At 39.8% G+C, this 25,372-nt stretch overlaps 2 protein-coding genes across 4 annotated transcripts in view; one reads left to right on the forward strand and one right to left on the reverse strand.

Moving 5' to 3' along the window:
• MYPN (myopalladin) overlaps window positions 1–9,437 on the forward strand; it is a 118,791-nt gene extending 109,354 nt beyond the window's left edge. For all 3 annotated transcript variants that reach the window (XM_058696496.1, XM_058696497.1, XM_058696495.1), the window contains one exon: window positions 528–9,437. In XM_058696496.1, the coding sequence (XP_058552479.1) occupies window positions 528–697 (170 nt within the window). In that variant the 3' untranslated portion in view covers window positions 698–9,437. The remainder of the gene's footprint in view (window positions 1–527) is intronic.
• A 3,737-nt stretch (window positions 9,438–13,174) lies between these two features.
• ATOH7 (atonal bHLH transcription factor 7) lies at window positions 13,175–14,396 on the reverse strand. Its single transcript, XM_058696501.1, has one exon. It carries the CDS (start codon window positions 13,756–13,758, stop codon window positions 13,300–13,302), a length of 459 nt encoding a protein of 152 aa, XP_058552484.1. The 5' UTR covers window positions 13,759–14,396; the 3' UTR covers window positions 13,175–13,299.
• Between the last annotated feature and the right edge of the window lie 10,976 nt (window positions 14,397–25,372).

Below are 25,372 nucleotides of genomic sequence, written 5' to 3' on the forward strand. Positions count from 1 at the left end.
TCTGCTAAAAACAGTGCTTGCTAAACATGGAAATTCTAATACATTCTCTTTTGTACCTGAACCATGATTGGTTGAACAGAAGTTACTTTTCATTCTTCTTGCGGTAACTCATTAGAACCTGATTAGGGAGGTGGGTAGGTAGGGGCTGATTAGTGATTAGGGTGTGAAATAGGTACTACTGAGAGGTCCAGAACCATCTTTTGGCTTCCATTTCCTCAAGTTTCTTGTCTCTACCTTCTCAGGTACCTTCCCTTGAGAGCCTGAAGCTCTTTCTACACTGCCCATGGAAGACCCCATCCTAGGTCATATTTTGAAAAATCACCTTAGTCAGCCCCTCTTATAGTCCCAGAGTTTTGGCATTAGGAGCATAAGAGATGGCCAGCCTAGTTCACAGCAGGGGAGAGACCTTATTGTTTTTACAAATGGTGCATTTTAGAGAACGTGTTGGAATGAGGACAGAACACACCCCTACCCTGTATCTGCTAGACTGCATTCCTTTGTAACACATTATTTGGTCCATTTTCCAGCTCAGTGGCACCAGCAGATCCCAACACCCATGTCTGTCCGGCCCAGTGGCAGTCGCTACGGATCTCTCACCAGTAAAGGACTTGACATTTTCTCTGCCTTCTCCTCCATGGAAAGCACAATGGTGTATTCATGCTCTTCTCGGAGTGTAGTGGAGAGTGATGAACTTTAGGAATGTTTGGGTGTCTGCTGTATAAGGGGGCGGACTGTGGAGGGGGAAGGAGGACAAGCCAGATACAGTGGTTTCCAAGCAACTGGATTTGAGTAAGTTCCCATGCTGCTGGACCCTTGGCAAGAAGTGCTTTGAATAAGTCAGCTGGAGACTCTTGCAGTCTCAGCTGGGGGAAAGATGTAGGGCTGTGCCTTTTAAAGATTCCAACAAAAATGTGAGAAGACAATACAGATGAACCAAAGATGTCATGAAGCTGCCATCCACTGCTTTGGGAAAAAGCTAGCATGCTCCCCTGCCCCCTGCTATGTTAGGGATATTTAGGCCCTACTAGGAGCAATGAGGCGCCATATGCTTGAGCTGAAAGGAGTTAGACAGTAGTGACTTTAGGTGTCATTAACTCACCAGTAATGCAAAGAAAAAAGGTGGGGAGGTCTCCATTACCTTTCATCAATTACATCCATAGCAGTAGTTTTGATGGATTCTTTTAATCAGCTTCTACTTAGCCTTAAGAGCTCATGCCATACAACTCACATATGTGGAGAAGCACTTTTGATTTACTTATCCTGAGTGTACTGAGCCACATTATAAGGTGCCAAAATGTGCCTGAGATACGAAAAATTCACTGAAACACTCAATATCGCACAGTGCACTTGTTCTATAGCCAAAACAAGGCCCCATTAGCTTGTCTGCACCATTGTCTTCTGGATATAATGGTGAGTCGTTTTTCTTTCTGACTTTACACATCCCTAAATTCTAGAACTAAAAGGTTGTTAGTAAACCAACTAACAACAAAAACTTCTGTGGGGTTCCTTTTTAAACTACTAGCTCAATATGCAAAAGTCATCATCATCTTCCCCTCCTCCCTCCCCAAAAGTCTGGAAGTGTATGAGGGAGTAAGGAAGGGAGAGATGCAAATAAGGAGAGAAGGTGATGGAGCCTGTCAGTTTTCACTTGCCCCTTAAGAGCAATGGTTCTGGAGGGAGAGGTCTTTAATAGGTATGAACTGTTTGTGAGATAATTAATTTGCATTTTCTGCATAGAAGATATCATGCTAACCATAAAAGGGGGAGGAAAGGAGAATATGCCTCTTTATTCCAACCCACCTATTCAAAATCTTCCTCTTAAGGAATTTTTAGACTTAAGTTCACTGCAATTATTCCCAGTGCCTAGAAGAGTGTTTGGCCCCAAATAGACATTCAATAGATATTTGTTGGATGAATGAATCTTATATGAGATAGAGAAATCTGCAATTCACACAGCAGTCCAAAAATTGCCCTGGGAATAATAATCACAGCACAGTTTACTCCAGACTCACCCGTGAAATCAATTGGAGGTGTCTGTTACCAATTCCCTGTGCCCAAGTGTCTGGTGTTCTCTGATCCAGGCACCCTCAGCTGGCATCTTACTCGAATGAACAAATAGTCGTTTAGAAAGGCTTGAAATTTTCTTCACTTCAAGGCAAAGATTTCCAGTATAAAAATAAATTCATTCACTCAAAAAAAATCATTTGTGTGTCTACTCTGTATAAGATGCTATGCTAGAAACTGTGGGAAATATGAAAATATGAATAAGACACAGTCCCTGACCTCAAGGAGCTTATAATCTAGCAGGGGAGGTAAGATGTAAGGCATAAAGAGTGCTGCTTTTGGGAGGGGGAAGAAATAGATACTTTATCAGACAGAAGTTTCTAGTGCTTTTCATCCTATATTTTTTATGACTCTAAAATCATCTTAATGTCTTCAAATCTTTATTTCTTAATGAAACAAAATGCCATAGGTTACATCCTTAAGAAATAAAGATTTCAGTAAATTATTTGGTGAAATTAGTAGACTTTGTTTCATTTTTTTCATGTATTCATGAACAATACTAAAAACATAGGCAACTGTAATGAAAGACTATATGTTTCATACAGAATGCATTCTGTAAAATGTTCTGTTTCTGTGTTAGCTTCTATTATGAAATCTCATAGCCAAAGAGAACTTTCTAACTCCAGGATTGTTCCTTCACAGTTGTATACCTCACCTCCCCATCACCTCTATTTCTGTAAACCCTAAATAGTCCTCCCATGAAAGGATAATTTTCATCTCTGTATGTCTTAGCTTTCTGAATATTTTTTATCCGTCGCCTTTTAGTGTTGGAGAACTAGGATAAATATATTTGGCCACTGGATGGCGCTGTCTAACATAAAATATAAGACCTCTAAAATTCCCGAAATTTCAAGTATTGGATAATGTTAATGCAGGGTTTCTGGACTCTAGCATTGTTGACATTTTGGGGTGGATAATTCTTTGTCGCCCGGGACTTTGTGCAGTGTAGAATGTTAGGCAGCATCGCTGGCCTCTAACCACTAGATGCCAGGAACATAGTGGCCCATCCCCCAGTTGTGGCCACCCAAAATGTCTCCAGTCATGGCTATATGTTTCCTAGGAGGCAGAATCCTCCTTTGTTGAGAACTACTGTGTTGAACAAATCCGTGCCCTGCATTGAGAAGTCTGTTAGAAGTCAATTATAATGAGGGAGAGTTATATAAGAAATTTTGGGTCAGCTGGAAATGTTTGGACTCAACATATCCAAAATCAGATTCATCACCTTCCCTTTCATACACATTCTTCAACCTCGCTTAAGGATTTCTGTTAATGTCACCATCACATTCCTAGCAATCTAAATAAAAGGCATCCAAGTCACTTTTTGCTTCCTCTAGCCAATCAATTAATAGATCCTGTTAATTCTAACCCTATTATTTCTTTTACATTCAGCCCTTTCTTTCCATCACCTTGCAGTTCTCCAGTTCAGACTTGCATTACTTTATTAATTTCCCTCAATATTTCTGACTTCAACCATAATAAAGAACTTCTAAGTGGCCTTTCTGCCTCTGTTCCTGCTGTTTCTCCCATTCAAACCCAGCCCAGATCTGCATCAGCTCTTTCTTCCTGAATTACCGTTCCAGTCATGTTATGCCCCAATTTCAAACCCCCAATGGCTTCCTGGAGCCAAATCAAGTACCAGCTCTCCTGCCCTGGGATATTCAAGGCTTTGTCCACTATGATCCCAAAGTCTGTCACCCATTCCTCAGAAAACACACCCAATGTGGTGGCAAACCTAACACAGTCCCCTGCTTTCCAGCCAAATGCCTCTCTTTTGCTTCTAGATGGAAGGCTTTTTCCCCAACCACTACCTATGGAAATCTTACCTGTTCCTTAAAGTTCATGTGAAATGTCACTACTTCTGTAAAGTATTTTCCAATCCCCCAGACCTCACCCAAATACAATTCTACTTTCTTTGAAAACTTATAGTGAGTTTCTTGAATTGAGAAAAAGATGACCTTGTATAGTATTTTATATAAAATATAGCCTCTATATACCTTCCTGTCCCCTCCCCTTGCACTAGCCAGTCTTGCCTATACTAGGTTTTAGCTACTGTTGGTATGGACTGTGTCAAAAGTTTGTCATGTACCTTATACAGAGTAGGCACTCAAAAATTTTCATTGACCTACATTGAACTTAAAAATTCTATGTAAGTATGTTTCTATATAAAATTGAGTCTAGAGCAGTGATTCTACTTTTTAAGTTTATTTTATTTATTTTGAGAGAGAGAGAGAGCAGGGGAGGGGCAGAGAGAGAGAGAGAGAGAGGGAGAATCCCCAGCAGGCTCTGCACTGTGCAGAGCCTGATGGGGGCTCGATCCCATGAACCATGAGATCATGACTTGAGCCGAAACCAAGAGTCAGACACTTAACTGACTGAGCTACCCAGGAACCCCTAGAGCAGTGGTTCTTAATCTGGGCTGCACAATAGAATCTCCTGGGGAGCTTCTAAAAATCTCAATACCCAGGCCACAGCCCCAGATCAGTAAGTCATAAGCTCTGGAGTTATGACATAGCATCAGTATCTTTTAAAGCTTCCCAGGTGATTCCAAAGAGCAGGCAAGGTTGAGAAGAATAATTTCAGAACTTACCCAGAAAGGTCCAAAGGGATGCCTGCCAATGGCATAAAGCAATAGTTTGGGCACTGGTAAAGAACATACTCCCTCCTTGTACATATAGTGCATGCCTAGAAAGTAGAAATAACCACACTTTGGCCTTATTAGACCCTACTATTTTGTGCAACACTCATTAGACATGTAGCATTCATGAAGCCCCCAAAGAAAGCTCAAAAACCTGCAAAAATGGACCAGGGAAAGAGGGAAAGTTGATGCAATTTGTCTGGCCCTTTGTTTCAAAAAGCCATACCAGTCCGATAAGCAACCTTCTCTCCAAACAACTTGAAGGGCTTTTCATGACTTGATTAGTCATGGAAATGGGGATCAAAGGGAAAATGAAGAAGGGAAATGTGCCATTTAGATGAAGTTGCCTTTTTGAAACATAGCACCCTTCACTAAGGGAAGGTTTTAATCAGAATTACCAAATAGTGGAACTGGTTTCAAGGCATCTTTCTCTTTTTATTCCTCTCTTAACTTTTGTAAGTATCCGATGAGAAATCAAATAGTCAAGAGACCAGCAGTAGATAGAGCTAGAGCTCTGAATGAAACATACCATGAAGAATAATTCCCAGCAGAGTCAAAACCTGACTTTTGTAGGGATAGGTTAATTTGGATAATCCTCAAATGATGTTCAAATCCTCAGATGTTCACTTGTAAATTGGTTGTGTAAAACTCAGAATAGATTTCTTTCCACACGGAACACCCAATTCTAGATTCCCAAGTGAATTCAGTAAAGCCTGTTTAATTCATGACTGAGTTACAATATCTATTATACCTAATTGGACTATGGTCCCAAGAATAGGATCCAGGCAAAGCAGCCAATAAGAGAAGAAAGACTACTTCCTCCTTTTGTGTATCTATGATGTGTCAAAGCTAAAGCATGCCTAGGGTCTTTTCTGTATCTATCCCTCATTCTGTGTTTTTCTCCCCTGATGCCCTGTGCTCTATGTTCTATAATCCCCCTGCTGTGGTAACCCATCCCATCTCACCCCATCCTCACAGCCTGTCAGTCAGCATGCTTCACGTTCCAAAATGATCCAACTCCAGTTCCAGGCATCTTGGCCCAATGGTCAGAAGAAAGCAGTTCAGTTGAACAAATTCTGAATGCCTGATGGTCTTTTAACTTCACAGAGGGGCTGCATTTTTTTAAGTAGTTGCCTTCTTACTGCCATCAACTTCTAATTGACAGAATTGCTGGCAAAGTGTGAAAAAAAAATCAGATCGGGAAGGGAGGTCTAGAAATCAATTGGGTCAGACATCCAAATTATTCTTGTTGATCGCAGCCTCCTCCTATCTTCCTCCTCCCCACACACTCCCAAAGTAACTTCCAAGCTGAGATCCTGGCCTGAGTCTGTTTGTAAATGGGCTATTTATAAGTTGGTTGTAAACTCAAAGGCAAATTTCCTAATAATGACCTTTATTCAAGGTCCCTTCCAGGGTCTTTGGGTAGCCTGGCCTCCAAGTATTTCCACAGACAGTTGAGTAAAAAATCAATGTGCCTTACCAACAAGATGAAGAGTTACTTAGATTACAATAAGCTTGTTGAAGTCTTTTTCACCACTAATTGCCTTTTCTTGTTTTATGTGGATCAATATTTCAGAAAGTTAATTACTGAAACACTGCTTGAAGAATGCCAAGCATCTTCTAAACTTTGACAATGCAGTGGTCATCAGTATGCTAAAAAAGTTGCTAATACCATGTTTTTAAAAATCTGTGCAGTGCAAAAAAAAATGCATATTTGTTGAAAATATGTTTGCCTCTTATTTCTAATTATATTAGTTAGCATACCTGATACTATAGAATGATAAACAGTCTGCCCCTTGTTAATAGGTAAATAATGGCCACCTCAAACTCCAAAGAGCAATAGCCTTGAAATTGCAAGAAATAGAGAAAGAACACACTTTTCAATCCTCTGAGAACTGTGCCATAAATGCTGAGAGTAAGCAAAAAGAGAACGGCTATACTGTAGAGGCATATAAACACTAATTTTTTAGAAGATTTTAACATATCAGTGAATGGAAAATGTTTCCCTAATAATAAAAATTAAAAGATTTCAACACTAGTTGACAATAAGTACTTTAAGGCTGAAATAAATGTACATTTTCTTTAAAATGAAGAAAACAGTTCTAGTTTCTAGGTTTAAAGATTACTTTTTGATGATGATTCAACCAACTTTTTTTACGTTTATTTATTTTGAGAGAAAAGAGCATGCACATGCACACAAGCAAGAGAGGGGCAGAGAGAGGGAGAGAATCCCAAGCAGGATTTGCACTCTCAGCACAAAGCCTGACATGGGGCTCAATTTCATGAACCGCGAGATCAAGACGTTAGCCAAAATCAAGAGTCAAACGCTTAGCCAATGGAGGTACCCAGCTACCCTCAATTTTTTAATGTACAAATATATTTGACACTTGAAAGTGATTTTTTAGAATTATTCTTATTCAAATTGTATAAATTACAACATGAGCTATAATCTGGTTAAATATCAACAGAGCAACAGAAAGATAACTAGGTTTTAATCTTTCTAAAATATCTTGCAAATCCAGTAGACTACTTATAGAATAGTCTTTAACTCTCTAAGATAAAAATTCATTCTGCTTCCTAACTTAACAGAGACAGTTTAAAAATGAGACTTAAGATGGGAAAGATGGGGGTGGAGAGGCTTGACCACTTTAGATTGGAAATAAATGAAGATACAAGTATAGTTTTGTTACAATAAAGAGGTGTTTGGGGGCACCTGACTAGCTCAGCTGGTAGAGCATGTGACTCCTGATGTTGGGGGTTGTGAGTCCGGGACCCATGTTGGGTGTAGAGATTACTTTAAAAAGATGTGTTTTAATATCCATAAGAAACAGTTCTTTTCATATAGTATGGTAAGAGTGAATTGATCAATGTTCCAAAATTCCAAAGAACCCGATGTTTCTACAGATTCAGTGAGTTATCGGCAAGCTAGCAGATTCTTGTAACTTTCCCACAATTAGTAATAGTGCAAGATTCAGTGAATTATATGTTAGTATTGACTACCAAAAGATTACTAAATGTGTATGTATAAAAGGTTTTATTGTGTTGGAGAGTTAAAACCCTAAAACAATTCAAATGAAATCATTTTAATGCAACTGTATTTTTTAAAGCACATGGGTAAATTAAATTTTACTTTTTCAGTATTTTTACTTCAGAACACCTTATCTTCTTTTCTGATTTTCACTTACTTTTTCCGAGCTTTGGCATTGAGTTTCTTAACCTACCCTTCTCCCTTCATTACCTTCTTGTCGAGATTAAAAAAAAATATGTAAACTACTTAATAGCATTAGGAGAGCTCATTTCTAGGACTTCTTAGGTGAATTCCTAATTAAAAGGAGATTTTAATAATTCTAATAAATTATTAGAAAAAATTTCATACACACTCTCTAATTTTTCTATCACTGTGAGGTCTCTGTTTCTTTATCTGTAAAATAAGCAAAATACTTGATTGAACATTTTCCAGGATGGAAGATAGGATAAACAAATATTTATGAAGAATTTATATAAGTAATAGCAATTTATTATTCCAAGAGAAATGTTTAAAATATTTTTCTCCAAAGTAAATAAATTTGCTTAAAAAGTTCACATTTCTTTCTTGCCCAACTACTTTTTCTTTAGAAGAGCAGCACATAATGGTGGAATCTTCTTCCAATATGGTATGCAGCTTAAAAAAAAAAAGAATCTAGAGAAAAATCAAATGAATTCAAGAAATATTCTGTCTGCTTTCTGCAGGCAGATTCCAGGAAAATTTATTTTGGCATAGGTAGAATAGCCTACAGAAATTCTGACTCTTATGTCCACAATTGAAGCTAGTGGAAATAATGACTTTGCAGCACACAGAGAAATAGCAAAGGAGTTCCTGTACTCCTTTCTGGCTTAAGCAGTTCAGGACAACTTCATTGTACTATTCCAGACCCCAGTGAAAAAATGTTCTATGCTAGCATGTCATGGCCTTACAGTGAAATGAATCAACTTTATTAGGATAACAGAAATGGCTCCACAAAAATGAACATACCCTTCAGCCTCTGTTTTTGCATTCTCAGCTACATCAAGTCTGAATTTAACCCCAATGATTCATTTCAGCCATGAGGACTGACAAAGGATGTACATGTGGCCATAGGCATGTACACACACACACACACACACACACACACTTCAACTGAGGCATGGAGCACCCATAGTTAACATAGTTCAGTCAGAATCAGGAGATGCCTCTTACAAATATGGTATGCTTCCATCTTAGGAAGCTTGAGTCAACTTATTTTCTAAAGTACTTTTTTGGTTATTGAAATCCTAATGGAAAAACTATGATAGCAGCCATTTTGAAATGTGTGAATTACATAAACTGTATGTTTTGTTTCCATTATTAAAAACCAATTGATGGATCTTAGCTTTTATTCTTGTTCTTCTGCATTGTGCATGTTAGATATTCTGTGGAACTGAAAGCAAGTCATTGCTTAAGCCAAAATGTTTGTGAGCATAAACTGTGTCTTTCTTCAGAAGGTATATGGTACTGTATTCCGATAGACCACATCATCTCCATGACACTGTTACTGTTTCCTAGTTCTGCTTTCTTAAAGATTTGTTGGGGGTTGTGTTTTGTTTGGAGACTTTGCAATTAGAAGAAGAAAATTAATAATTAAGAACTGTATTTAATTCAACCTAGATGTTTTAAAAAGTGCTTTAGAGGATGTGATGGACTGTTTCTTTATTCATTAAATAAAATTTTATTTATTCTCAATTAATTGTTGGGTTTGTTTTGTATTGTATTTTGGTTCCAGACTTTGTATGTAAGGTAGGTAAATTCTTGCTCTCAGTGGTTTTCTTTCAGCTCAGGTATTTTTTGGATACACTGCCAGTCTAAAATAGCAATCCAGAAGTGTCTGGGTAACTCAGTCAATGGAGTGTCCAACTCTTGATTTCAGCTCGAGTCATGATCCAAGGGTCGAGGGATGGAGCCCCGTGTCAGGTTCCTCACTGAGCATGGAGCCTGCTTAAGATTCTCTCTCTTTCCCTCTGCCCCCTCCCCTTCTCACGCTAATAAAAAAAAAGAAAGGGAAAAAGTAAAGTTCTCTATGTATATATATAATATATATATGTATATATATGTGTGTGTGTATATATATATGTATATATATATGTATATATATGTGTGTGTATATATATATGTGTATATATATGTATATATGTGTGTGTATATATATATGTATATATATGTGTGTGTATATATATATATATATATTTTTTTTTTTAAGACAATCCAAAAGACCTGTGTTACTTCAATGAAACAATTGTTAAAGTTTGTACCCACTTGTATTCATGACCAGAGAGGGGAATAGGTGTATATCCATGTGAGAGGATAGGTCATATATTTATGGCTTTGTATGCCTTTGAAATTTTTTTCACCTATAGGTAGCAAAAAGAGGTATCTTTAGTAATGCCTAAGCAGAGGAGCAGAAGCTACCCACGTTCAAAAAACAGCACTTTGTTTTCACTATAAGATGGCAAAATTTAAGTAAGCCTTAATTGTTGAATCCTACAGTTCTATTAATCACAACCAAACACATTGTATCTGGCTCATATCTCACAGAAATTTTAGATCTTCATTAGTATAAAGGCCATCTCATTAACTATGAAACGGGCTGTATTGGATGTTAAGAAAGATAGCCGGATCCTTAACATCTACAAATACAAAAAGTGGGAATACCATCAGTTTTTGGTAATTAGGTTAATGGTGTGGTAGTACATATTGATTAAGTGGTTCTTAACACTGACAGCCCATTAGAATCACCTGGGGAGAATTTTAAACTATCTATGTCCAAGCCTCACCTTGGAGCAGTTAAATCAATTTTTAAGCTGGGAGCCCCGACTTGGTATTTTTTTCGAGACTCCTAGGTGTGATTCTAATGAGCAGACAGGATAGTGAACCACTGGTTTGGATGGCCTTTCCTATCTTGATAGCCCTGTTCATTTGTATATGGTTCTTCAAGACTTCTGACCCCAGGGTTTGGGGATTCAACCTCCAGCTAACACCTAGGAAGAACCTAGATAATAACTAATCAAACTGAAAGCCTGCTCAGGTGAGTCTTATTTTATTATTTAATGCCCCCCCTTAAGAGTTCTTATGGCATATGTTATTGGTACCACACTGTTGCAGCATTCAGCTATACTCTGAATGAGTAGGTGCTTGATAATATTTTTTAAGGGAGCCCAGGTAAAAGAATCCTTTTGAATTTGATATGCCTTGTTGTCAAACTAGAAACAACACAGATTTTTCAAAGGTGGACAGTATGGAATACTATAGCAACTATTAAGTGGCTTGGTAATCTAAAATCGATTATGTATAATAATATATGAATCTTCAAAAGATTTTACACTTCTGCTACCCAAGCTCCTAATTGATAAACCATGATGGATTTCCCAACATACAGTTTTAGGAGTTTTACCAAAGACCGGATTTGAATCACTGAGACCCATTTACCTCTCCCTCAAATGTCTTCCAGGAAAAAAATAGTACATTAAGTTGGGGGGTGGGGGAAAGCCTAGGGATTTGGTAAGAGCTAAATTGCTTCCAGAGATTTCAAAAACACAGAACAGCCAGTTATAGGCAAAATATTTAACAGACAGATTCCCACTCTTATTGGAGAATGGGGATGTGGAAGAAGAGGCATGGGATTAGAATCCCATCTTTTTAATTAATTGTTCAATTTCATTAAGAAGCTACTATTGTTAATAACCAAAAAGAAATATTTATTGAGAGTTTATTCTAAAACTTCTATACTGAAAGAGATAAAATGAAAACCACAGTTCTCTTTGACAAGGTATTTACAGTTTAGAGAGTGGGCTATGAACCCTACCTGAAACAGGACTCCATCTTAATACATTTTTGAGAACTTTCCTGATTAAAACGTTTTAGCACTGATTTTATATATTCTCAAACTCTACAAACTTTACTGGAGTTATTAATGAAGCTTTTTTGAGTCTAAATAAATAATTTTGAGTCTGTGAGGAAGACAGATACCCAGAGCCTTGCTGTTGGTTCAAATGCAGACTGCAGTGTGGTGTAAGGCTAGAAAGGGGTCCTGGCATCATCTCTTCTAGAGCTGTGTACTCTGCTCAACTACAGTGTCTTCTAAGAGCTGTTGAAGAGGCTAAACATTTTACTCTCTAATTTGCAGTGAGGAAGCAAAGTCCTGAACCCTCCTCAGTTTCTTATTAACAGATATCAGAAGGAAAGGGAAATTCAGCACTGGTTTCTCAGAGCTTTCTAGAGACACACTTGCAATTTTGTAAGTTTAAGTTTATGCCCTGCGGAAGATATCTTCATTCATTACAAACCAAATGGATTTTGATAATTAGGGATAACTAAGACAATAAAAAATTCTACGTTGAATTTCTATAGATAAACTGCAAACAGGTGGCTGCATCTGATGTTAGGCGTTGGAATCCATAATAAGTTTGGGGGATGTCACTGCTTTTTCTGTTGTCTTGTGACAAATGCCAAATGCACACATAACTTAAGAGTCCTGCTTTTTTTAATTATTATTTCTAATTTCTCCCAAATGCATGTAGTGCTGCTGACCAAGTCATTCTTTACATTAAGGGTTTGATTTATTCATCCAATGGTTAAGCAAATTTATAAAAGTAATTCAAACCAATATTATGCATATTATTTTGCCCCAATCTTGATTAGCCTTAGTAGTGATGTCCTTTATGCTCAACTTGTACTGATTAAAAGGGAATCACTTACAAAAGCAACATTTTTTTTATTCCTCAGTGCTAGTTTTATATATATATAAACTCACAGAGAAAGCTTTCAAATTAATTACTTGTACTCTCATCAACTTGTCTTTTTTTTAACTAAGTATTACAAAAGGGCACATTTGGCAATCAGTGCAATTAGATTTAAACATTCCACATCTTTACTCAGGAAAGCACTCAATACGATCAGCCCCAATAGGCCTTTATTGGCATCAGGAAACTAGCAGGGCATTTGGCATGAAAAACAAACCCACATTTTTATTTATATATTACAAAATCTATATTTTAATAATGTATACATTTAAAAAATACAGAGCACTCACGCCCATGTACTCTACAAAAAAAAAAAAAAAAGTATGACTACTTCATGCATACACACACAATGCACTAAGCATAAATGCATTTACACGACGGGAAGGAAGCTCTTTTAAGCATACACAAGTAATGGATATTGTAACTTCACCCGAACAGGTCAAACTTACTAAGTTTAAGAAAGCGATTATTTCTCTGAGGACTAAAACTGCAGTATAGCCTAATCCTATTTTTTCTTAAGACTGTTTTCCCTTAAACTAGTCCAAAAAAGGGGAGAGAACATTATTTTCACAGCAATCAAAACCATTCTTAAGATCCAATAATGAAACCTACAAAATACTGATTGAGGAGGAAAACAGAAAGGCAATAAAATCGTGTCCATAAGACTAGTGATGCGAATAAAAGTAATCTGAAAGTTTTCTATTTGATTCTAAGAACGCATCCTAGGCCACCTACTGGGGAAAGGGCTACGATTCCGATAGGCCCGGTGCTCGATCGCTGTGCGTCTCACCCTGGCAGGGCCGCGCGCCCTAACTGGCCATCTGGAAGGGCTCCGGCTGGAAGCCGAAGAGCCTCTGGCCGTAGGGCTCACCCTCACCCGGCAGCTTCGCGCCCGCGAACGGAAGGTAGTGGTCGCGGCCAAAGTGCTCACAGTGGAGACTGACCCAGTCCCGCTCGGAGCCGAATCGCTCGGCCTCGGCCAGGATGCGGGTCAGCGCCATGATGTAGCTCAGCGCCATCTGCAAGGTCTCATACTTGGACAGCTTTTTATCCTGGCCCCACTGGGGCACCACCCGGCGCAGGCGGTCGAAGGCCGTGTTGAGTCCCTGCATTCGACGGCGCTCACGCGCGTTGGCCGCCAGGCGCCTGCGCGCCGCGCTCTCCAGCCGCCCGGCCCCGGCGCACGTACCCGCGCACTCGGCGCCGCCTGCGCACGGGGGCGCGGCGCGCGGTGCCGCCGCTGGGTTGCTGGGCTTGCAGGACTTCATCCCCGTCCCGAAGGAGGGAGGCGCTGAGCTCACTCGCCCGCTTAGGACGTGTGCGCGGGCTCGTCTATTGAGCGGCTCCCCAACGTGGCTCTTCTGAGCAAGTAAGTCATACACAAAGCAACTCGCTTGGAATTAGAGTTAACAGTGGGGAGTACGGGACCCCGCTTCTGTCCTACTGGATAACCAGATTGATGTCTTTTCACTGGCCCAAATTTAGGGGAAACTGAGATGCTGAAGAGAAAGTCATTTTCCCAACGTGAAGTTGGAAAAGAGAAGGGAACCTTCTTGCTGCGGAATTTGGTGTGGCTGGTTTAGGGAAGGCCTTTCAAGTCCTCTGGGAAAGCCTGAGGCTTCTTTTTCAGGAAGACGAAATCTTTCCAGATGCTCAGATAGGGAAGAAGCGGTTTTCCTCAGTAGCTGTCGGAGAGTGCTGGGTGAATCTTTGAAGGAGGAGAATTTATAGCAGAGGGCTGAGGGAGGGAACAGGTGGTGGCAGGTGGGCGGGCGTCCCTCGGCTTCCATCTCAGCACCTTCCTACCCTGGGAACTGCAGGGGGGAAGGGGGACGACGCACAGCAAAATCCTGACATTACAGCCTTCGTCTGTTGAAGTTTCTCCAAAGCTATGTCCAACAGTAACACACCATCTGGAGTGGCCTGGCTGTCCCCAAAAGCATAACAGGGTGGGGGTGGGGAAGAATTTGGTCCATCTTTTCCCATATTAACAGCAACTTACATATCAAAAACTTAACCGAGGTTTTAAAATTATTAGAAATCATTTGCGTGAACATGTTGGTCTTGGAATTATGAGATCTATTAGAAGTTTAATATAAGAAGATTTAGCTTTGTCAAGATGTATGACAGTTTTGGTTAATGCTGATCTAATATATTGACATTTTAATTTTAGCTATTAAGTAAGTTGTGACAAATTAGCAGGCCCGAATATTGCAGACTTGGAATTTTAGTGTGCAAATAATTTGGCTGTTTTGTGCAGAATAATTTATTATAACATATCAAAAGATATTAATGGTATATCAAAAAATAACATTCTAATTATATAATTGGATTGCATGAGTTTGGATACTTAAGCAAATTAACTCAGAATTTATACACCATTTCCCCTGAAAGAGGTTCATAAATATTTGGGGACATATATTGAGAAGATAATTATTTAATTTGATATTTAAGTGTAATAAAACTAATCATAATGCACATATATGTGCAAAATGGAAACATCCAAGTAATTTGTGAGATGTTAAAAAACAATTCCTAATGGAAGATTTTTTTCCCCTACCTCATAAAGCTATAAATATTTCATACTACTTGGATGTTTCAGTTGTATCAGCTGTCCTCAGGAACAATAATGAAGCATGATTTCCACTACTGATAATGATCTGATTTATACAGAGAACCATTAACTTGATTTTCCCATCACAGCTTTTTTCTAGCTCTTAAGGAAGAGTAAAGTGGCAAAGAAACCAGCTCCAAATAGATACAAGCCAAGATCATTTCTGGATTCTTCAGGAATACCAAGTATGTTCTCTCTCCTTTTAAAACATGGATTATGTTAGCATTATTCTCAGATATTTTTGTTTAATTAAATTTTCAACAAACTCACAAATTAGGAGTCTTTTTACTATAACTTTCTTCCCCCACCTTTGCCTCCCAAGTCCAGTCTTCCCATAAATAGTTGATTAACCCCAGCTGAAGCAATGACAGTAAAATGAAGTTGAGTAACATGAAGACAATAGGATGCAATTGAACATTAATGATCTCCAGCATGACAGATGTTGAACACAGACTTTTGCATGGAGCCACTCAGCTCTGTTACTCTGAGTCCTAATATCTTGGTCAGGAACAGTAGTCCTGTGACAGGAAAGACTATGTTCTTTCATCATCAAAATGTCAAATATATTTTTTTAATTTTTATGGAAATCTGCCCTACTAATACTATTATTTCTCATGTTCATTTATCTTGCCCCTTCCCCCACAAGGAGACTTCTCTGTGATACTCTTTGGACTTTTCTCCCACAAAGCATACTGTGCACTTGTTCTGGACACTATTGACCAGAGTGTTAATAAGGTGCATGATTTTGCAGGCCACATATTCACACTCGGAGAGATTATAGTCTGTGCACCAAGAGAATCAAAAGCACAACTTGAAGAGAAAAAGGAAATGTAGCAGTATGCACATAGCACATAAGAACATAAACTAGCAGATATTTACAACATGAAATCGATCCAGGGTAGAGAATATTGCTGTAATAAAGGGCCTTAGGAGGTATACAATGTGTTTAGTAGGACATTTCCCAAATTTTTTCTGAAGGACAATTTATAAGTACTACAAAGATGCTATTGGGGAAAAAGATTTCATTGTCAAGTAAGTTTGGGAAATACATCTACTGTCTCCTGCTTATAGAGGCATGAAGAAAATTGGTATAGTAAAATTTCTGAGAAGTCCTAAGGTAAAAAAAGACATATTGACTCCAGCACTTCCTAGAACTTTTTGAACACAGAACCCTTTTTTCCTAGAGAAGCCTGTCCACAAAGTTCCTGGGAACTTTCAATCCTGCTCTAGTACCTCCCATTTATTTTAAAGGGTTTTTTTAATGTTTATTTTTGAGAAAGTGTGGGTGGGGGAGGGGCAAAGAGAGGGAGATAGAGGATCTGAAGTGGGCTCTGTGCTGTCCTCAGCAAGTTGGACGTGGGGCTCGAACTCACGAACCATGAGATCATGACTTGAGCTAGAGTCAGGCACTCAGCTGACTGAGCCACCTAGGCACCCCTGTCCTCCCATTTATTTTATAGAGGAGAAGGTGAGATGTAGAGACTAAACACTATGCTCAGAGGTATTGAGCAACTTAATGACTGTATTAAAATTTCCAGTGTTCTTTAATGTTAGAGACTTTCGAATTCTAAGAGCACTTAATACAAGCCACTCAGTTTATGGTGGGGCAGCTGAGATCTACCAGTGACATCTCAAAGTCAGGTAAGTCACCAAGAAAGGTTTCAGGAATAGAACTAGAAATTTTGTGCATAAAGGACAGTATTATTTATTCTATAACCCTAATGTCTAGCACGGTGCCTAGGCAATAATAGGTAATAAATGACCCCAAGTGAATGGCTGGAAAAATAAATTAGGTAAATTGTAGATAGATACTAATCAGAATGAGTATATTCCTAGTGAATAACCTATATGAATTATTTATACACACACATAACTCCACATTTTTTAATGCAAAATGAATTCTTTCCTACCAAAAAAAAAACAAATCCATAGGCATTTTAGCCAGAACACGCATGGCAGAAACCTCCACAATGTTTCCGTACTGAAGGTATGATCCTACCAGGTAAACTGGCAGTTACTGTAGGTCTCAGGGTTGGCCAGAAATCAAAACTGACAGATGTTGATGGGGGAGGGGGGAAGTAGAAGGAGCTTACACCTGTAGGAGTAGAAAAATAGGAGGACTATTATTTTAGAAGTAAAAGATCAATGACTGGAAATTATTACATAAAATATATAGAACAGATTCAAGGGTAAACATTCCTTTTTTGTCCTAGACCATATTTAATTTTTAAAATGGAAACTCTCCAAAGAAACACAAAATTTAAAAAAAGAGGAAACCGTGAAAAAAATGTTCATTCTGAAATTTGCAGGAAAAAAAATATAAAAAATGAGGAATGGGGCTCTCTTCTGGAGGGGGTAGCAGTTGGGGGATTCTGAGTCCTTGAAAGACTCAAACCAGCAAAAGACAAAGGAATGATGAAGTTGAGGTCCACTTATATTCCATTAAAGACCAGAAGTGCAAGGTATTTAGAAAGTTCTTGTAACTTTATAGTATACTGCATAGTTACTAAGGGGGGAAAACTCTGCAAAAGGTTTTATATGTTTAGAAAAAGGAAGGGAAAGGCAAAGTCTTGCACCTCTGTCCCCTGCCCCTCAAAGATCCAGGAAAGAGAAAACCCAGTAGAAGGCAGAAACAAAGAAGCCATAGACTAATAATGGGGCCACGAGAAAGATGACAATGATGTTGGGGTTCCTGTCCCGGGCCCCAGAAGTGATCATTTATCTCCAGAAAGTATGGGCTCATCACAGTGCCCTAGGTGATTCTTCAGCCCCCATCACACCACACACTGCTTGAGAATTCTCACTTGACAGTCTGATTTAGTTTCTCATTGGCATGAGCCAGACCGACTTGCATGGTTTGGACTCTGCATTGAGTCTTCTCAATAGTGGATCTTAGCCTCCTCTTAGCATCTGGGTTAAGCATGATCTTTGGAGTCAGTTTTGAGTCCTAGATCTCCTGTCAACTAGCTGTGGGCTCTGGCACAAATCACTTCCATTTTTCCATCTGCAAAGTAGAATCATAAAACCTGCCTCACAGGGCAGTAGTGAGCATTGAATGAGACTATAACCATAAAGGACCTTGTTTGGTCCCTAAGGACACCACTCTTTAAATGACAACTAATACTACATGTTGTGAGTAGTTTTTACAAATGATAATGAAAGTGAACTTAACGAATAATTTTTTTAATCTTTTATACATAAAGCTACCATTAGTCATGATGAGAATCCTAGCTGTGTGACCTTGGGCAACTACTTAACTTCTCTATGCCTTTTAATCTGTTAAAAAGAAGGTTAATAAACAGGTTGGGGGAAAAAAAAGAATGTTAATAATAGAACCAATCTTATAGAATTGGTATGAGGATTGGATAGTTGATTCTTTGTAAGCACTTGGATCTGTGCTTGGCATATAATTAAATGCAGTATGGGTGCTTGTTTAGGTAAATAAAATGACCTGTTCAGGATGTACACTAGCCACCCCTCCTTTCTGCTCATTTTTGCTTTGTTTTCCTGTTCTTCAGTGCTTGTCCCATAGAGTGAGCCAGAACACAAAGAGAAGAGTAATTTCAAAGGAGTTCGTTTTCTCTTTTGCCCTGAGCACAGGGCCTTACTGGGTAGTAAATTTGGTGATTTCATTGTAGTTTGAGATTCACTTTTACAGTAACAGACACATATTTTAAAGTGTTAATTTTCAGGGGATGCTTTGTTTTTCCAGTGACTGGAATATTTGCATTCACCATCCAGGGCCTTTCCCTTACTAGACATGAGGTATTTGAGAAGATAAATCAGTATTCATGATATTTCTTTTCATGAATGTAGACGCAGAACAAAGGGAATCAATCTGAGGGATGTGCTGGACTGTTGTATGGTAAATTTAGGCCAGAAGCAATGTTTTTCAGAATGCCCTTCCCTGTGTAGTTCTGGATTTGACGTAGGCAAAAGGAAGTTACATGAGCTTTGGGAAGCAGAAGTGAAGCCACCATGCTCTGAACATCATGGTAGGTTAGAGACCATGAAAGATGGATGCAGAGGCACAAGTGGATTCCAGTTTGGTCTTGAACTTTTCCATTGTGTACCTGCTCCTCCCTCCCGACTGCCAGCTCTGCTGACCAACAGGGCCCACTATCAGATGCTTCATGCAAACTCAGAGAGATGGTAGCCACAAAGAAGCACCAGCCTCGCCACCCAGTGTTAGTCCAGCAGCTGGACATGCGTGCCTTCCAGACCACCCTGCAAGCTCTGACTCATTCGCCCAAGCCAGGGCTGCTTAGTGGCTATTCTTTGATCCTTCAACAACCCTTTTTGGACCCTTACATTCTTAGCTCATTCCCTTATTGTGTAAGTCTTCATCCTTATAAATTCCTTCTTCCATAATCTGCACAGTGGCTCTGCTTCCCTGGTTGAACCCTGACTAATAAAAGGAATCTCTTATCCAGGCAACAGCAAAGTTGCCTCCCAGTGAAGACCCTCTACCGTGGTACCTATGTCTTATCTATGTGTCCACCAGTAATTACTATTTCCTTCTGTTCAGCCCTGTGCCAGGCACCATCAGGGATAAGACAGCCTTTAGCCTAGTGGAATTCACAATCCAGTTGTGGAGATAAGACCCAACACACATCAAAAAACTAACCCTGAGTAGTAAACCAGGGTTATGTTTCCTAAACAGCACACAAGATAGTACGTTAGAGTATGTGAGAAGATTAGAAATTTTGCTAATATTTATTTTATCCCATTTTTTTAGTTCTGTCTTGGGGTGTTTGTAGTGTACAAAATATAAATACATATATTTATTTATGAGTATATACCAGTGCTTTTTTTTTCTGATAGGAGTGTATGACCAAAAAAGCTGGGACCACTGTCCTAGGCATGAAGCAGTGCATGATTAGTACCATTAGGAGCTCAGAGCAGAGATTTTACTATGCTCTGGAGGGAAAAGGATTTCGATTGGTGACCCCTACCTCTCTGACATCAGTTCTTCTGCCCCTCAAAAGGCTGCTCCTCCCCCACTGCCCATGCTTGAAGCCACCTTGAGGCTTCTTCACTGGTTACTGCCTTGGCCTCAAATGCAGTTTCTCCATATCTTCCCTGGCTGGTTTGGTTGTGTCATTTAGCTCCTGTTCTTTTTTTTTTTTTTTTTTTTTTTTAATGTTTATTTATTTTTGAAAGAGTGCCAGCTGAGGAGGGGCAGAGAGAGGGAGACAGAATCCGAAGCAAGCTATGCACTGACAGTAGTGAGCCTGATGTGGGGCTCACACTCATGAACCGTGAGACCATGACCTGAGCCAAAGTCAGATGCTGAACCGGCTGAGCCACCTAGGTGCCCCATTCAGCTCCCATTCTATCCAATGCTTTATGTCCTTAGCTGTTAGTCTGGAAAGTCCAGGAATTCAGGGGTTTCCTCTATACTGTTCCTAGCTGTATCTCCAGTACCTAGAATTGTGTCTAGCACAAAGCATATGGTCAAGAAATGTTGGTTGAAGGAATAAAGGAACGGAGGAGGAAAAGGTAGATGAAGGGACTCCACACACAAAGGGAGAGTAGCAACATAACTCTTTTTTCTTCTTCTAATATGGACTCTTTTGGGGGAAATTGTGTCCTCCAGAAGCAGTGGCAACAGACCTGCTGCTTTTGTTTCTGCTCTGAAATTGTGGTATTCGCTGTTTCACAGTGAGCAGGTGGCTTACTTCCCCAAAGGGTGGCTCTCATTACAATCCAGGTTTCAGGCAGTCCCTGAGTCAGCTCAGAGTAAAAGCCCAGAGGCCTTACTGGCCCAGGCCAGCGGCTGATACCTGCTCCCTGCCCCAGGGAGAAGTGGTTTTCTCTCGATTTTAGTTGGTGTTGCTTTTTTGCTTCCTTGTGCAATTTCAGCAGCTTGGCTGAACAAGTTTTCTAAATGTCCAAAGACTTTGGTCTTTTAAAGCCATGTTCCTGTTCCTCCTCACCATCATGTTTGATTTTTACTTCCCTGCCTGTGCCCCAGCCTCCTACTGACCTCCACTGACCAGGGCACAAAAAGGTACCATGCCTAGCTGACCAGATACTTGTACCAGTCAGATTCCTGGCCGTCTCTAAGTGGAATCCAGTGCTGGTAGCCAGTTGGTAGCCATAGGCATATATGTGGTTTTCTATTCATTTGGCAGCCATATACCAATTTGTTTCATTGTTTCAAACTTTCATTCATTTGTTTATTCAACAAATATTTATTGCACTTACTATGTGCCAGGGTACTAGAAATAGAGTTGCCCACACTGCAAAAATCTCTATCCTGGTGGATATTTAAAACTGGTACTGTGGGTATCTTCTTCCAAATTTATTTCATATTTCCTCAAATAGGTTATAAGTTCTTTGAGTGAAGGGGCAAATTTTAGATACCTGGGTCTTGCTAGAGTGTTTGATAAATGTGTATTTGTTGTATGGTTGACTGAAGTTTTTATTCAGGATGACCTTAAGCTAAGAAAACCAATATCATCACCATTAAAAAAGTAATGCCTTCAGGAAATGCCAAATGCTGACTAGCTATTAATTCCTATCTTTTTTTTTTTAATTTATTTGTTTATTTTGAGAAAAAGAGAGAGCACAAGTGAGGGAGGGGCAGATAGAGAGGGAGAGAGAGAATCCCAAGCAGGTTCTATGCTAACAGCCCGACACAGGGCTCGATCCCTCAAACCATGAGATCATGACCTGAGCCAAAATCAAGAGTAGGATGCTTGGGGCGCCTGGGTGGCTCAGTCAGTTAAGCGTCTGACTTCGGCTCAGGTCATGATCTCGCGGCCCGTTGGTTCGAGCCCCGCGTCAGGCTCTGTGCTGACAGCTCAGAGCCTGGAGCCTGTTTCAGATTCTGTGTCTCCCTCTTTCTCTGACCCTCCCCTGTTCATGCTCTCTCTCTGTCTCAAAAATAAATAAATGTAAAAAAAAAAAATTTTTTTTTTTTAAATTTTTTTTTTTTTTTTAACATTTATTTTTGAGACAGAGAGAGACAGAGCATGAACGGGGGAGGGTCAGAGAGAGGGAGACACAGAATCTGAAACAGGCTCCAGGCTCTGAGCTTTCAGCACAGAGCCTGACACGGGGCTCGAACCCACGGACCGTGAGATCATGACCTGAGCCGAAGTCGGCCGTTTAACCGACTGAGCCACCCAGGCGCCCCAAAAAAATTTTTTTTAAAAAAAGAGTAGGATGCTTAACCAACTGAGTCATCCATGCATCCCCATTAATTCCTTTATTCACAGTACTCTTTGAGTAGGGACTGTTTTAATCTTCATTTTGTGGCCAGGAAAACTGAGGGCACTGATTGAACTGCGTAGCCAGTGACCAGATTTGAAGTGCAGTTCTCTTTCTCCCTAGGGCCTATACTCTGTGCCGCACTGGGTCTTGTCTGGAAGAGCTTTGATGTCAGGGACAGAGCCTTAGTGTGCCCCCAGTGCCCAGAATTATGTCTGGCACATTATAGATGTTCATTAAAGGTGCTGAGAACTATATGCAGCACTGTGTCAGTCCTAGCCTGCCCCAGCATTGCTTAATGGTAGGCAGCGAGACTGGTAGCCTGTAGGCACAGATTAGCCTATTTCTGTGAATCAAATCTTGGGTTTCCTTGGAGCTACATTTCCCACTAGTAGTTTAGAATTAGTACCTAGTCCTCAGCTTGGGGTAACTATACATGGGGGTAAATCAGAGGCTCCTAAGGGCTTACTGACTTTACCCTTCCTCTTTGGACCCTCCTGCAACTTCTCTCTCTCTCTCTCTCTCTCTCTCTCTTACACACACACACACACACACACACACACACACACACACACCATATGGCCTCTTCCTTAGGTTCCCAAAAGCCTATCTTGACTCTCAGTCTGATTAGGGGGATCCCTCATTTACCATGAACTGTCTCTTCCCAGGACCTGGACACTAGCTGCTCTCTCAGCAGAGGACTAAGGGTCTGCTTCAAACTGCATACAACTTCCTAGCCCCAGGACCCACCACTTGATCATTTCCACATATCACCATACCTACAGCTTCCTGCTTCTGCATCTCCTCACTATCACATTCTTGGAAGTCAGTACCCAAACAGAGAGAGCCTAAGTTTTCAATACCCCTCCAACTCTGGGCTTCTGACCATCTTCCTCATAGGCCAAGTTCACTAGAGTCAGCTCTTCCAACCCCAGTCTTCCATTACTTGCATGTTTACCTCCCCACCACTGCCTCTTCTTGAGGCTTTAGTGACCCCGACAACTGAGCATCCCATGTTTTGCCAGTCATGCAACCACTGCTGACTGCACTACTCAGACAACAAGTGATTCCCACAGCCCCCTCCTTCCATCACATCTGGCCTATTCCCCAGTGGCTAATGCCCACTTTCCATATAATTTGTCACTCTCATTCACTTGAATCACCTTAGCAAATTTGCTTTGCTGCTAACTGATGAGTACTGAATTGGGGCCCAAGAGACATTGGCTCATGCTTCCATGCCCCCTGATGTATGCAGGATGCAAGTAAGTCCTCTCAAGTGGAAGCCAAAAGTTTATTTAAATACTTGATGACTTTAGGCCAAGAAATACCCCTAGAACACAAGTTTTCTGTAGAAGCCCATTACAAGTACGTCTTACCACTTCAGTCTCCTCAGGATCCCCAGACTCAAATAGATCAAAGAAATTCCAGAGTGCAGGCTCTCACCCCCAGTATCCCCTTTCTTCCGTGCCTCACTTTACCCAGAATATCAGCTTTATTAGTTTCCAAAAAAGTATTATGAAAACTCTTCAACAAAGAAAAGGAAATTCTGGTTTAAATAAAGCTATACAGGACTTTTCAGAGTTTTTACTATGATCATGGTCCTTCGCAGGATGAGATCTGCAGAGTTTTCCAAATTATGTGGCCATGGAAGCTCTTCATCTCAGAGGATATCCAGAGAGCAGTATCCCCAGACAAATATTTTAGAAAATTCTAGCTGAATTTATAATCTTATTTGATACTTATAATCTCCTCACAATGAGAAGGCCATCTTAGAACATTTTAGTGTTCGATTTTTTAAAAATATCTGTATATCTTTACATCAAAAGTTTAGCCTGCTCGTTTGAAATTAATGAACTAATTCCTTCCCCTCTACATTCTAGTCATTCTTCTGAGTGCTGAAGATTTCTCTTATAAAGTTACTTGGAAGCATGCAAATTTTCTGGCAGTGCCAATGGTGAGACATATGTGCTGGGAGAAGTTTGTTGAGGCTGAGTAAAAAAACTAGCTGTCAAGGAGAATGATCAGAGGCTCAGTGTTCAGCTAGTTCAGAATTCAACTGTATATAAAGGGATCCCTGGAAGGAAGTGCCAGTAGAGAGAAGGGCATTGGTGGCAGGGTCAGATTCAAACTGTGACCTAATCCACAGTTTATTGCCCAATGCCCAGTGGTAGACCTGTGCCTGTGAATAACATACCTGTGTTATTTGAGTGTTCTAATTATTGTCCAGTTAACCTGCTAAAAAGAGAATCAGACACTATATGCCTCCTGATGGAAAAACACAGCACCTAGTATATCTACTAAAAAATTGAACCTGGGGCGCATGGGTGGTTCATTTGGTTGAGCACCTGACTCTTGATTTTGGCTCAGGTCATGATCTCATGGTTGTGAGATCAAGCCCCATGAGGGCCTGTGCTGAGTGTGGAGCCTGCATGGGATCCTCTCTCTCCCTGTCCCTCCCACTTGTATGTGTGCCCTCTCTGTCTAAAAAAATTTTTTTAAATAAAGAAAAATTGAACCTGAATGTTATTAGGCCTCTATATCTAACAACCAATTTGCATGACATTTAGGAGACAGAGAAACATGTTAAGAGATACTATAGGGAGGCAGTCAGCAAAATCTAATATTGAGAATCTCAGTAGGACAATAACTAGTTTGTCAACAAATAGACTGCATGAGAAAAAAGAAAAAGTGAATTGGGAACCTATGGAATTAAAGTAAGAGACTAGAACCATATCAACTGTATGCTATGTGTGGATCTTGTTTGGATCCTGACTCCAATAAGCCACTTCTAAAAATATATATGAGGCAATGGGAGAAATTTGGACACTGATTGCATATTTAATGTTAAGGAACTATTAATAATAATAATAATAATAATTTATTAGTAGTAAGTTATTTTAGATGTAATAGATATAATTACATTGCTTAAGTCCTTCTATTTTTAGATACTGAAATCTTCACAAATGAAATTATAAAATATGTAGAATTTGTTTCAAAATAATCTAGGACAAAGAGAAACAGATAGAAGTACAGGTAAAACAAGATTGCCC

This window comes from Neofelis nebulosa, chromosome 13, assembly GCF_028018385.1.
Source record: "Neofelis nebulosa isolate mNeoNeb1 chromosome 13, mNeoNeb1.pri, whole genome shotgun sequence".
NCBI classification, from domain to species: domain Eukaryota; kingdom Metazoa; phylum Chordata; class Mammalia; order Carnivora; family Felidae; genus Neofelis; species Neofelis nebulosa.

Excerpts from the sequence above, each read along its gene's own strand:
- ATOH7 (XM_058696501.1), bottom strand. The coding sequence starts at position 13,758 with ATGAAGTCCTGCAAGCCCAGCAACCCAGCGGCGGCACCGCGCGCCGCG.